General features: G+C 35.9%; 1 protein-coding gene across 1 annotated transcript; it reads left to right on the forward strand.

Moving 5' to 3' along the window:
* Positions 1-8,354: 8,354 nt before the first annotated feature.
* LOC127085463 (proline--tRNA ligase, cytoplasmic) lies at positions 8,355-13,810 on the forward strand. Its single transcript, XM_051025977.1, has 12 exons — positions 8,355-8,551; positions 8,619-8,698; positions 10,420-10,512; positions 10,765-10,881; positions 11,160-11,347; positions 11,733-11,799; positions 12,045-12,167; positions 12,253-12,405; positions 12,502-12,786; positions 12,891-13,109; positions 13,227-13,320; positions 13,508-13,810. The coding sequence occupies exons 1-12, from the start codon at positions 8,518-8,520 to the stop codon at positions 13,570-13,572; spliced, it is 1,518 nt and encodes a 505-aa protein (XP_050881934.1). The 5' UTR covers positions 8,355-8,517; the 3' UTR covers positions 13,573-13,810.
* Positions 13,811-14,083: the final 273 nt, after the last annotated feature.

Here is a 14,083-nt window from a genome sequence, read left to right on the forward strand (position 1 = left end):
TTAGAAAATTCAATAGGGTGTGCTGGGGCAACATGACGAGTCTGGTCGAAAAGAGCATGCCATACACTGCCTTAGCAAAAGGTACCGACTGTGAAACAAGATACTCACAGCTCGAGAAAGCTTACTGCGCTTTGGCCTAGGCTGCTCGCCAACTAAGACAGTATATGTTGAATCATACCACTTTATTGATTTCTAAGATGGGTTCTATCAAATATACAGCTGAGAAACCTGCTGTCTCCTGAGAGAGTTATCACTGATAATGGTACTAAACTGAACTCTACACGCAGTTCAAAATAAAGCACCATGACTCTTCTCCGTACCGGCCAAAGATGAACGGCGCCGTGGGGACTGCTAACAATATCAAGAAGGTCATGCAAGAAATGACAGTAACATACAAAGACTGACATGAGATGTTACCCTTTACTCTTTATGGTTATCGCACTTCAGTGCGCACTTCGACAGGGGCAACCCCTTTCTCTTTAGTCTATGGAATGGAAGCCGTTTTACCAGTGGAAGTCCAGATTCCCTCTCTAAGAATCATGAAAGAGGCGGGCTTAGATGAAGATGAATGGATCCAGACTCGACTCGATCAGATAAACTTGATTGACGAGAAGAGACTTGCGGCTGTTTGTCACGGGCAGATATATCAGAAGCGCATGACCCAAGCATTTAACAAAAGAGTCAAGAGACGAGTGTACCAAATCGGCGACTTAGTTATCAAGCGTATCATTCTACCACAAGGTGATCCCAGGGGCAAATGGACTCCCACATACGAAGGGCCATTTGTGGTTAAAAAGGTATTCTCCGGTGGAGCCATGATACTTGCTACAATGGATGGCGAAGACTTCCCACATCCTGTGAACGCGGACATAGTTAAAAAATACTACGCCTAACAGAGACCCGCTAGGTCGACGTACCTAGGCAAAAGTAAGGGCATCCCGGCGAACCAAAAGGGTTCGGGCAAAAATTAGGGATAAATATATAAAGACGTATACCCGGCAAGTCGAAAACCTGAAAGGGCGGCTTGGGCAAGAAGGGGTATCCCGGTGGACTGAAAACCCGAAAAGGCGGTCCAGGCAAAAATTAGGGATTAAAGCGTACGACTATGTCCCGTTTTCTGTCAGCTTCAACCACGTTCCAAGGGACTGAACAAGCCAATCACTTCTATCCGACAGCAAGGGATGAGATGCTTGAAGACATAATGGCAGTAGTGGAATTAAAGTCAATAGGACGTTGCCGGCATAGCTTTCTCTTTGTTTCTTGACAATTTCCTCTTACTAGGATTTCTGTCTCCTTGTACACAGATTGCCTGTTCATAGGCCCTCTTTCAAAATCAATGCAATTTTATTTTTACTTTCCCGTTTTGTTTGCACGAACGTCCATTGATTTAATTTGAATTGATATATGCGTTTGAATATGATCAATGTTTATCAAAAATACATGCATAAAATAACAATGACAATTACTACACGACTTCAGGATCGAAGAGAAGGTCTAACCAGGCTTTCCAATGAATCCGTTGCTAATTCGATTCCCCGGCAACGCCAATTATTCCCCAGAAGAGGTTGGCGTCACCAGACAGACTAGTCATCTCTTCCACTCCCAGCCAGGCTCTGTCGAATATTTCTACCATCAGACAAGGATCAAGTATCCCTAGCTAAGGAAGGGTCATCAATACAAATGTCTCCAACCAGAAGAATGAGATTTATTTTCCCAGTAGAGTCCCCTGGAAGAACGTTTCAGACACATAGTGCATTCATTACATCATTTCACATCACATACCTACATACAATTTTCGTTCCGCATCATATACATTACATCATTTCATAACATGCACATGTATACAATGCTCTCATTTATTCCAGACGCATAATTCACTCATTACATCATTTCACAGCAAACGCATGCATACAACATTTGCATCTCATGCATCATGACACGGCATGAAGCAAACTTTATTTTTCAGGTTAATCATCCTCTTGATACGGTCAAAACAAAGGCCCATTCAGACAGACATCTTTATCAATTACATTCAAGATTCAACTATATCCCTCAGATACTGCCTAGCATATGGTACATTCCGAGGTGTAGTCTAGCGTACGACTACTTTCTTCTTCAGATACATCTTTCAGATATACTCCATGTCAACATTCATTCTGACATCCTCCTAACGATGGCATCTATAAGCCCATCCCAAATATTCATTGCAAATACAACATATACAAATACTATCAGATATAGCCTAGCATACGGTTCATTCTGATTCGGCTCATCATATAACTCCTTCCACTCAGATACGATCTAACGGACGATCCATTCTGATCTTCAACTACTCCCAACACGGTCTAATGTATGACCCAGTTGGACCTTCAACAACTCAGATACGATCTAGCGTACGATCCATTCTGACCTTCTTCAACTCGAATACAGTCTAATGTACGACCAAGTTAGACCAGATGCTGCTCAAATACAGTCTAATGTACGACCAAGTTAGACCCTCATCCCCTTGCTCAGGTGCTACCTTCGGACAGGTACATTCCTGAATGGTAGTCTGGTATACGGCTACTCCCCTTTGCTCAGGTGCTACCTTCAGACAGGTACATTCCTGAAGGGTAGTCTGGTATACGGCTACTCCCCTTGCTCAGGTGCTACCTTCGGACAGGTACATTCCTGAATGGTAGTCTGGTATACGGCTACTCCCCTTGCTCAGGTGCTACCTTCGGACAGGTACATTCCTGAATGGTAGTCTGGTATACGGCTACTCCCCTTGCTTAGGTGCTACCTTCGGACAGGTACATTCCTGAATGGTAGTCTGGTATACGGCTACCCCCTTTACTCAGATGCTACCTTCGGACAGGTACATTTCTGAATGGTAGTCTGGTATACGACTACTCCCTCTTCAAGCAGATTCAGCCTAACGGACGGCTCATTCTGCAATTCAGAACCGATCTAGCGTACGATCCGTTCTGATCTTTCATCCCCATCAAAGTCATCCGCCTAACGAACAGCTCACTCTGACACCCAGATATGGTCCAGTGTATGATCCATTCTGATCCCTTATCCCCAGCAGCATATAGCATACTCTGACTCCCCAGCGAAGTCAACAGCATGATGGATGATTCACTATACGGTCTAGCGTATGACCCGGTATGACGTCCATGTCTTCAGACATTGTCTAACGTACGACACAATCTGGAAATCGCCTCATCAAACTACCTGGATGGCATCTTTAAGCCCATCTCCGCCAAGACTAATTGGCAAGTGCAAATTTTTGGGGCATTCTAGTGTTCAATAATCTTTCACCTCCAGACCACGAACGGTACACACCATTCTAACTCTCTCGGTTCAAGAATATTGAACAGGGGCAGCTGTCATACCCCAAAATTTGCCCATTTATATTTCAAGACATTTTTCAAGGCGTTCCGACTCATTTTCATGACACTGATCTTAAGGGAACGAAGGCCCAGCTCGCGAATGACCCAAACTGACCTATTCGCTACACGCTCGCCTAGTGATAACATGAAAGTGGTTTATTTGGAAGCACAAGTAAAAATGGAGGAAAAGAGGTGCAAAAAGGAGAGAAAACGAACCAAATAGCAAAGCCCAGCCCAAAGCGCAAGCCACAAATGCTGTGCTTGTGACGGACGTCACGGAGGGCGTGACGAGCGTCACGCAAAGCAGCCTTGTGACGGACGTCATACATGGTGTGACGAGCGTCACACCACTACCCTACTTTTTGGGCGCAAGTAACGCCTCAGAGACTTGAAGAGACGTTGAGGAGTGTTGGGCCCTATATCCACGCCATAAAATTAGCCACGTTGAAGAGCTCTTGGCAGCAAGTAGTTACTTAATGGTACCAATATAAATAGCCACGAAGAAAACCTAGAACGGGGGGCTTTTTTTCCACATTTTTCCTTTGCCGTTTTCACTTTTGCATATTTTCTTTTCCAGCAGCTTAGGCATTGTTTTTCCTACGAGTTCTACACTATTTTCCTTGCAATTTCCTATTTCTTTTTCAGCATTTAGTTAGTTCTATTCACACAATAGTTTCTACAAAGGAAACTATTGTGTACCTTTTTACCGGATCCAACCTTACGTTAGGATCTAGTTTATTTTCTTCGCTTTAATTTGTTGTTTATTTGACGAATCCAAGGACAAATCCTGCCGGCTTGTGGCGGAGTGTTCAGGGCTACTGTTTAACTTATTCCGAGTAACCCTAAAGGAAACCCGGAAGGAAAAGCCTACGGCAGCAAGGTCACTTCCGCTCAATTCGATCCGATCGGCCAATTCGAGGTTGCAATTCAATTGCCAACAGGTTTGCGTTACTATCACCGCTTTTTCCTAATGCACATGTGATATCATAATTGAATTCATAAATATATTTGAGGTTTTGCATGTGGACTTAAGTATGCCTGGATACCTTGAATTGTTGTAATGGATGCCGCTGTTTTTCGCTCTGTTTTGATCTTTGCCTATCTGACCTGTTTTATTATAACCATGCTTTGTTTACCTGATACTATTACTGCTTTGGTGCAACTCTTGATTGCACCCTGATTTGGTACTCTAATCCGTTTGCTGAATTTTGTAAAGGTTCACCTGTCCCAGGAAAGGATTGCTGTCTAGGTCTTCCACTTTATTTGTGGGATACCCTTGTGGAGATTCGCCCTAAATTACTTGATTAATTTTAATGTGTTAATTTTAATGTATTAATTTTAATGTATTAATTTTAATGTATTAATTTTAATGTGGAGATTCACCCTAATTACTTAATTAACTTTAAAATATGGACTTTCAATATGTGATCTTGGACCTCTCTTTTGCCTTACGATTACGGTATTACGGTCATGCCCCGCGAATGTAGGGATACACTTAGCAAAGACCCCTCGGTTAAATCATCATAAAATAAATCATGGTCCCTCGGATGTTGCCTTCGAAAATACGATTTTGTCCCCCGATGACCCTTCGGTGTAGCCTACGGTTAAATGATGATCGTCCCTTCGAATGCTAAGGTATCCTTACAACTGTTGCCTTCAATGACCAATCGATAACCCTACGATGACCCTTTTACATCCAAAGGATAAAACTACTTACTTCTCAATAGTAAGGACAGTTTTACCCTCATAAGGATAGGAAATGCCCATAACGACCTTAGGAAGGTATAACTCTCAATTACTGGATCATAACCTAAAACATTTCCCACCCCTCACACTTTGCGAATCCTAGAAAATCACCACTTGGTATACATTCATACTAGAATCATTACCAAGTTACATTTTTCTAAACCGTTTTCAAAACCAAACGAGATAAACACTTTGTATACATTCATACGAGAATCATTACAAAGTTAAACTCTCTTTCAAACATTTTTTAAGCAATTCACGAACACTTTTTCAGACAAAAATATAAGTGATCCAGCAATTAAGAGCCCATGGATAACCATGGATACAAAGGGTGCTAACACCTTCCCTTTGTATAATGTACCTCCCGAACCCAAAATCTATTAAGGTCTTTCCTGTTCTTTTCCACCTTTCCTTATCGGATAAAAGAAAAGTCGGTGGCGACTCTTGCTATCCGCGACATTGCGATAAAAAGCAAAATATCCCAAGTCAGTTCACCGTATGACAAGGGAATACTATTCATTTTCTTGGAAGTTGAAGTTCATGATGACAAATAACTACACACACATTCTGATGAGACGTTTTTGAAAAAGTTAATCATGATTAACTGACAAATATGGACTTTTAAGTCTATGAAAGGTCTCTGGTCGAAATATGGTGAATACAAAAAATGTCCATTTCTGCAGTAATTCGAAATAGACATTTCTTGGGGGCAATTTGTTAGTTGGAGATTTCGACAGATAGCTGAAGTTCTTTGGAAATGTGACGTTTTGGAGAATAAGTAAAAGATGGTTGTGTCGAAGCTGTTTAATTCTTTTCGTGGGTGAACAATTCTTTGCTGTCGAAGCCTGAGACTTAGAAGATTTTTTGGGTTTCCATAAAGCTTTCTTCGACATAAGCGTTCACAGAGTCGAAGCTTCAAGCGGGAAGTATTTGAAATTTAAACAAAGTCGTTTCGTCAGGTCAACACGTGGAAACATCTGAGATATGCAACGCTTGAGAATCACGAACGTGGCAGTCATATGTGTAAAGACCGTTAGGGTCGAATTGCTATAAATAGGGGTCTTAGTTTTAGATTCAAAGGGGTGTTCAAACAAATATACAGAAATTCACAAAATACACTCGAAGTACCAGAGCGAGAGAAAAGAGTTTTACGCTAAAAATGTATGTATGAAGAACACCATAAATTTCGTTCATGTTATCTATTTTATACCAATTATTTAAATTAAAGTTATTCAGTGCCTTTTATTCTGTCGAATTGCCCTTATTTTCAGTATTTTATCATCACTTTTACTTTGTAGTTACATTTCGCCAAGTCTTCAATTTCAGTACTCTCTCAAAACTTAAAGCATTTACTTCGAGTCATTTATCTTTACCTTTCCCAAGTATTTTCATTATCTTCAAGAAACCTTTTACTACAAAGTTATCGTCATTTACGTTGTTCATCAAGTCATATGTTTCGTTTAGAATTGTTGTCAAAACACTATTCGTTATCCACAAATCAGAAACAAACTTAACCATGAGTCAAATCACTGTAATAATAATTCTTGAGACACATGTCCTAGGATCAATCTAGTCGATTCTGTGAGTTACCAAAAATATATAAATTTGAAAGACTAGCGGTTGTTTATCAGAAATCACTGGTAAACACCAATAAACTAGATATTAGTTATAAAAAAAATTGATAATTAATATACTTAATTACTAATTATCTCCAAAAATTGATAATTAATATACTTAATTATTAATTATCTCAAAAAATTGATAATTAATATACTTAATTACTAATTATCTCAAATAAATTTAATACATTCACTTTTCTTTCATACAATACATATAATATAGGGTCTTGCTAACATATGTCATTGAGGCACAAATTAAGGTTACTACTATTAAAAAATTTGTATTAAATAAAACAAAATTTTAAATTTCAAAAATCAAATACACGCATTCCAAGAGAATATTTCTATATGTTAAGCTAGGTCATGCTATTCAGTGTCCCAAACACTCATTAAGAATTCTAAATAAAAAAAGGGTAATGCTAACGTGTGCCCCAATGACACATGTTAAGAAACCCACAAATAAAAAATTTGTTTTGGAAAAATAAATAAAATATATAATGATAAGTTTCTAATAAATTCAATACACATTTTCCAAGAATTTGTTTCTATATTCATCTCTTAACTTGTGCCCTTGGGACACAAGTTAACATTACCCATAAAAAAAATGTTAGATTCAGATTATTGAATATACAATAAATATTAATTATTTATATTTTCAATGCATTAAATACGTATGTATTTAGAAAAAATATATATTTTTAATCTTTTAAATAATCTTCAACTTATCATTTTAATTTCTTAATCGATGTTCCGAGGACATTCGTTAACATTTTCCTATAATATATCCATTTTCTCTCTCATATAATACATATTAACTAATAATGCTATGGGACTCAAATAACATTGCCCTTATTTTTATTATTTTATTTGTTTCAATTATAAAAAAGATCATTACATTTTGTATTATTAACTTTTAATACATTATATATGTTATATATTATACAAACGTATTATTTATTAATATTTTTATATATTAATAAAAAATATAAATAATTTTAATATTCAAAAAATTAATCCAAATTAAACAGCATAAAATTGGATTAAATTGTATCAAATTTTTTAACGAACAATCTAAAATTGAATCGAATAATAAATAAATTTATTTTTGGATATATTTTACTTTAAAATCGATCCGAGTCCCACTTGCAAACACCCATATTTCCAACTAATCATTTAATATCATTTAAGTATATTTAATTATTTATTAATTGTTTAAATTGGTTGATTAATTGATGCAATTTTAAGGCATATATTAATCACCATTTAAATCTATTAATCAAGACATTACATACTTTTATATAAATATAAATTTTTTATTAACTAAAATATTCAAAACACATTTTATATTTAAAACCGTACAACACACAATCTTTCTATCTAATTTTTTAATAAAATAAATGATTGAATAAACTAAACCTTCCCTATATCCCCTAAAAGATGGCTTAGGGGTGCATTAAGACATTTTTCTATTTATGAGATATTTTATAAAAAATGGATTTAATTGTCTTTTTTTTTTAATGTTCTATAATTTTTTTTAGAGTTTTTCCTCGCCTTTTTGTATTTTTTAAAAAAATATACCGGTGTTTTATAATAAATAATAATAATTATGAGATGTGAAAATAAATCATAAGTATTGTTCCTTGAACCCCAAGTTAAAATACCACACTCCATTGGCTAAAAAAAACGGCCACAGTCTCTTACGCCGCCGTGCCGTCACCCTCTTTCTCTCGTTTGTGCTGTCACTAACCCTAAACCCTAAGCGATTTTGGGAATTCACAATGGCGGCCAATACCATAGCGAAAGTTCAATCCGGTAAATTCATCATCATTGCATGTTCCGTTTAAGTTTTCTTCTCTATTCTAATGGCAAAGTTTTACAGGTGAGAAGAACAAGAAGGAAGAGACCGATTTGAAGCTCTCCAATCGGAAGGATGAAAACTTCGGAGACTGGTATTCTGAGGTACATTACTTCTTTCCCTCTCGTTATCATGCTCCATTTAATTCAATAACTTTGGCTTCATCAATTAGCATGAGAAGGAAATGTCACACAATAACTGCATTTCTGCGTTTTGGAAAGGGTTGTGTAACAATGAGGCGAAGGGTAGGTTCAAAGGAGAGGGTTTATTGTATATGGTTGAAAAAGAGGCTTGTGTTTGTCAGTATTTTTCTTGAAACAGTTTGGCTAGGTTAAAGGCTTTTGAAACAGAGTGGGGTGATTGATGCTCTCTCATTGCATTCAAAAGGATGAGAAAATACATTGCGATTAAGGGGAAATCTTGAATTATGGAAATAAGATAGGAAACATTCCTTTTGGAATAGTACTGAAAATAAATCTAGCAGTAGATAAGTATACTGCAGAAGAATATCAGAGGGTGAAAGTTCCTAAAATTCATCATTTGAATTGTTGATTGTGGGGATTTGCTGACTGCAAATGTTTATATATATATATATATATATATATATATATATATATATATATATATATATATATATATATATATATATATATATATATATCCTTCATGCAGTCATGTATCAATGCTGTTGATTGTATCAGAGGTTCAGAATTCAGTTTCTAGGGTACATGTGGTACCAATACGCCACAGCCTTCCTTTAACATCAGAGATTCCCCCGTCCTTCGCAGCCTCCCTAACACCGCAGAAGAATATCAGTGTGAGAAGTTACATAAAATTCATCAATTCTTTTACTCCCATCATTGGAAATTCTCCCTCCTTTTAAGCATATTTTAACCATTAGCAATGACACACTCCATAAGTGCATAGTGCATACTCTCCAAGTTTAGATAGCACAATGTTAGTAATCACCTCAACCCATGATTGACCCTGCCTTCTTAACCTTAGCAACTTGTTTTTGGCCAGTTAGGTGAAAATTGAAAACTGTGGCTATTGCTCACCACGTGGCTTAAAGTGCGCAATTAAATATCATCAATTACATCTCCTTCCATAACTTTCCATTTCTTATCCAGTTCTGATGCCTTCTTTGGTTTTGGTTTTGGTTTATCCGTATCTGGCTTTTCCTGTATTTGCAGCGGTCGCGGCACCGATGCCAATATAAAATTTTGGATTTGATACTTTTCAGGCGTTTCTTCCTGGCTAAGTGTGCAATGTACATATCCTTGTTGTTACCATTAATCTTACAAACTTCACACCGTGCAAGATCAATGACTTTTAGAAATAAGATGTGCACTACCATTTTATAGCATATCTTAGTTTGATGTACATAGATTATATCCATTACTCTTTATTGCAAAATCACAGATCCAGGAAGTTTAAGTTGGTGGCGTGAAAAGATAGAACGGTCAGTTTTCTGAATGGAGAGTTTAACCTGTAGTGAGTGAAAGAGAAAGATCAATTGCAGATGCCGTTCCAACCACAATAATTTTTATCTTTGGCCTTCTATTCAAACTCTGCAATGCCTCTGCTGTTCTTGATAAAATTGAAAATAAGAGAGATCATTTATATGGTTTTATTTAGTATCTCATGTTCTATAGCTTCAGGAAACTGAGCAATAATATATTTATTGTTCTCCTCTACACAATATTTTATATTTTGTTATCTATTTTTTTGACAATAAACTCTCTCTACTCTTGTATCAATATTTTATTTTGAAACAAACCAACATTCTGACCTGTTTGCCTGTGGCTTTTGATTGCTGTAACAGGTTGTCGTTAGTGCGGAATTGATTGAGCACTATGATATTTCTGGTTTATATATTCTGAGACCTTCGGCAGTAGAAATATGGGAGACTTTGCAAGTATATTTCTTAATGATTTGAGTGCATTTATGTATATTTTACTTGTTTTATACTCTTGATTAACTAGCTAAAGAGTTGATGCATAAATAAATGAAAATTATGATTCTTTCCAATTGGTTGTGTTTTTGTTTTTCTAGAAACTAAGCTTCTAGGGTTTGGGTTCATGGATATAGAATTACATATTTTTTTTCTTTTCTGTTAAGCTTTAATAACTAGCTGAGAGTTGCTTTCGTATCGCAAACAAATGTGCAGGCTTTTTTTGACCCGGAAATAAAGAAAATGAATGTCAAGAACTGCTACTTCCCTATGTTTGTTCTGGAAAGTCATATGAAAAAGAAGAAGGACCACTATGACAGTTTTTCTCAAGAGGTGAGGTTTTAAGTTTGTTGGGTTGGGCTGTTTAATATTTTCCCTGCATCGTGCAGATTGGTTCGATCTTAAATATTTGAAGATCTTTGCATTATTAAATCATTTGTTGTCGTCTAATTAACTTTATCAATATTTATTTTCTCATTTTACTCATGGTGGTTTTGTGCGCAAAAATGTTTGCTATTAACGATTTTCTTTATAGTAGTCTATACAACTTCATTGCTTCCCTTTGAGGACATTGTTAGTATTTTTACTATCATATGTTGCTGGTTTGCTAGGTTGCTTTGGTGACAAAATCTGGTGAATCTACCATGGACATTCCTCTTGCTATTCGACCAAGTAGTGAAACTATCATGTATCCCTACTACTCTAAGTGGATAAGAGGGCATCGTGACTTGCCTTTGAAACTTAATCAATGGTGCAATGTTGTTAGATGGGTGATTGGAGATCCCACACCATTCATCAGGTACTTTCTTCTTCACCATGTTTTCTTTTCTCCATGTTATAACAATATGCTGGCTGTTGTAACTCAATGAAAAATTTCATGCTTTAATTTAGAGGCTTCAAAAATTCAAAAAAATTGATATTATGCATTCTAGTTATATATGTCTTACATAATGCCTTAAAATTCTGCATATTTTCTTTTTGAAGGGGTGTTGTGAGCACCGTGCTCATCTGGTAATTAGTCGTAGTGAAACATGCTAGAAAATTTGCAAGAAATAACAATTGTTAAATACTAAATATCTTATTAATATGATTAGATTAGATATGATTTTTATCATGTACATCTACTTTATATTGGAACTTGTTTATACTCCATTTTAGGGCGCTTATACAAATTTTAATTGCAGGAGTCGTGAGTTTCTTTGGCAAGAAGGGCACAGTGCTTTTGCAACAGAGGCTGAAGCACATGCAGAGGTATTCCATCAAGTAGTTACTTTAGGAATCTTCCTTAATATATGTACTTTTGGCATCTCTAATGAGTCTCTTTAAGGCTTTTATCCCATCTTGTGCTTTATGAACACTTTCCTTTGTTTTTAATATTTTTTTAAAATGATTTTTTGTCACTACCTTCACTTATGATTTAATATTTCTTAAATTAGTTATGAGCTTCCTTTTTGCTTCTGGTGCATACAAAATACTCTAAACTGTTATTGTTTTAGGCTCTTGAGATATTGGAGTTATATAGGCGTATATATGAAGAGTATTTGGCAGTTCCTGTCATAAAGGGTACGAAAAGTGAAGTTGATACATTTGGCGGTGCAGTTTCCACTAACACTGTTGAGGTACATAACATTGTTGTGTGATCACTGATATGCTGTTTGAATGGTTAGCGAAAGTTTATAACATTATGATGTTCAATTTTCATAGGCATTTATTCCAAACACTGGACGTGGGATACAAGGTGCAACTACCCATTGTTTGGGGCAAAAGTTTGCTGAAAAGTTTGAGGTAAACTTTGAAGACGAGAAGAGAGATAAAACAATGGTTTGGCAGAACTCGTGGGGCTATTCTACTAGAACGGTAAGCTTTAATGTCTAGAGTATACATGTATTAGAGGATTCTTCTATATGTGATTGCATTTATATTTGTATTTTTTTTTTGTTGCTTTTTTAACAGATTGGAGCGATGGTGATGGTTCATGGTGATGACAAGGGTTTGGTGCTACCTCCTAAAGTAGCTTCAATTCAAGTCATTGTGATACCAGTGCCTTACAAAGATGCTGATACTCAAGGAACCAACGATGCTTGCGAGTTAACTGTGAAAATATTGTGTGAAGCGAAAATTCGTGCTGAATTAGATTCTAGAGATAACCATTCTCCTGAAAGGAAGTATTCTGAATGGGAAATGAAAGGTGTTCCTCTCAGGATTGAAATTGGGCCAAATGATTTAGCAAATAAGCAGGTTATCAACATTGTGCTGATGTTGCACTTATTCTTACAAATCATTTTTCTTCTGCCCTGGATGATCAATGAAATGCCAAATAAATCTCTTCAATTTTTGTACAGGTTTCTGTTGTTCGACGTGATAATGGAGCAAAGATGGACATTGGTAATGCTGATTTGGTTGAAGAAATAAAAAAGTTGCTGATTAATATTCAACAGAATATGTTTAATGTTGCAAAACAAAAACGAGATGAATGTATTCAGGTCATACATACATGGGATGAGTTTGTAGAAGCTTTGAATCAAAGAAAGATGATCTTAGCTCCTTGGTGTGATGAGAAGGTAGAAATTATATATTTTTTTTATACAGTTTGAACTATTATAATTTTGTGTTTTAGCAACCGCTTTTGATATTTTGGTAACTGTTTTTGATCTTTTTGATATGTACAAATGTTTCAGGTGGTGGAATTAGATGTCACAGAAAAAACAACGAACGAAATTGGAGCTGCAAAGGTTTTATGCAGTCCCTTTGATCAGCCAGAACTCGTAGAAGGTATAATCCTTATTCAAATTTTGGGTTAATTTTGGGTTAAATTGAACAACAGCCAGTTAAAATTTGTTTAGTGCTGAATGTACTTGCTATCTACTAATGTTAATGTTCCTCTTGATTCAAGACTTTTCTGTATATCAGAATTGATTTTGGTGCTGCTTAATTAGACTATTTTGTGTTGGTTTTTCAGGCACCAAATGCTTTGCATCAGGTAAGCCTGCAAAGAAGTGGACTTACTGGGGCAGAAGTTACTAACTGTTGCGTAACTTGCGTTGATAAAAAATAGAAACTATTCAAGTTTGTGGTGAATTATATTAGGTTTAAAAAATTACAAAATAGCTTTAACTTTAAGTATAAAAGCTCTTTCATATTTATTTTTAAAGTAGCTTTAGGAGTATAAGGTGTTTTTGAATTGACTTATGGCAGAAGTTTTATGACGTGCTTGGAAGAATTAATAAAAACAGCTTATAACATTTTCGTAAGATTTTTTTAACCTTATTTTTATTTGTTCTTAAAATAACTCCTGAAAATAGTTTGTAGCATATACTATTTTCTCACAAGTTAGATGGTGCATTGTCTAAGTTTGCGGATTGTAGAGATGACTTTCTTCATGTTGGGTTTGAGTTCATTCTTATATGGAGAAAGATCCAAAATATAATTAATATATTTGTCTTATTTATTTTAGTGGAGATGATCAATTTAGGGTTGAGAGAGATAGAGAGAAAATAAGGATTCAAAAGAAAGAAAAGATGAGAGAAACTCATTC

Source organism: Lathyrus oleraceus, chromosome 5, assembly GCF_024323335.1.
Source record: "Lathyrus oleraceus cultivar Zhongwan6 chromosome 5, CAAS_Psat_ZW6_1.0, whole genome shotgun sequence".
Lineage (NCBI taxonomy): Eukaryota > Viridiplantae > Streptophyta > Magnoliopsida > Fabales > Fabaceae > Lathyrus > Lathyrus oleraceus.

What these genes read in the sequence shown, in the direction of transcription:
- LOC127085463 (XM_051025977.1), top strand. Translation starts at nt 8,518, where the DNA reads ATGGCGGCCAATACCATAGCGAAAGTTCAATCCG. An exon ending in TCGGAGACTGGTATTCTGAG is followed by an intron (nt 8,699 to 10,419) that starts GTACATTACTTC and finishes TTGCTGTAACAG; the next exon opens with GTTGTCGTTAGTGCGGAATT. An exon ending in ATGATTTAGCAAATAAGCAG is followed by an intron (nt 12,787 to 12,890) that starts GTTATCAACATT and finishes ATTTTTGTACAG; the next exon opens with GTTTCTGTTGTTCGACGTGA.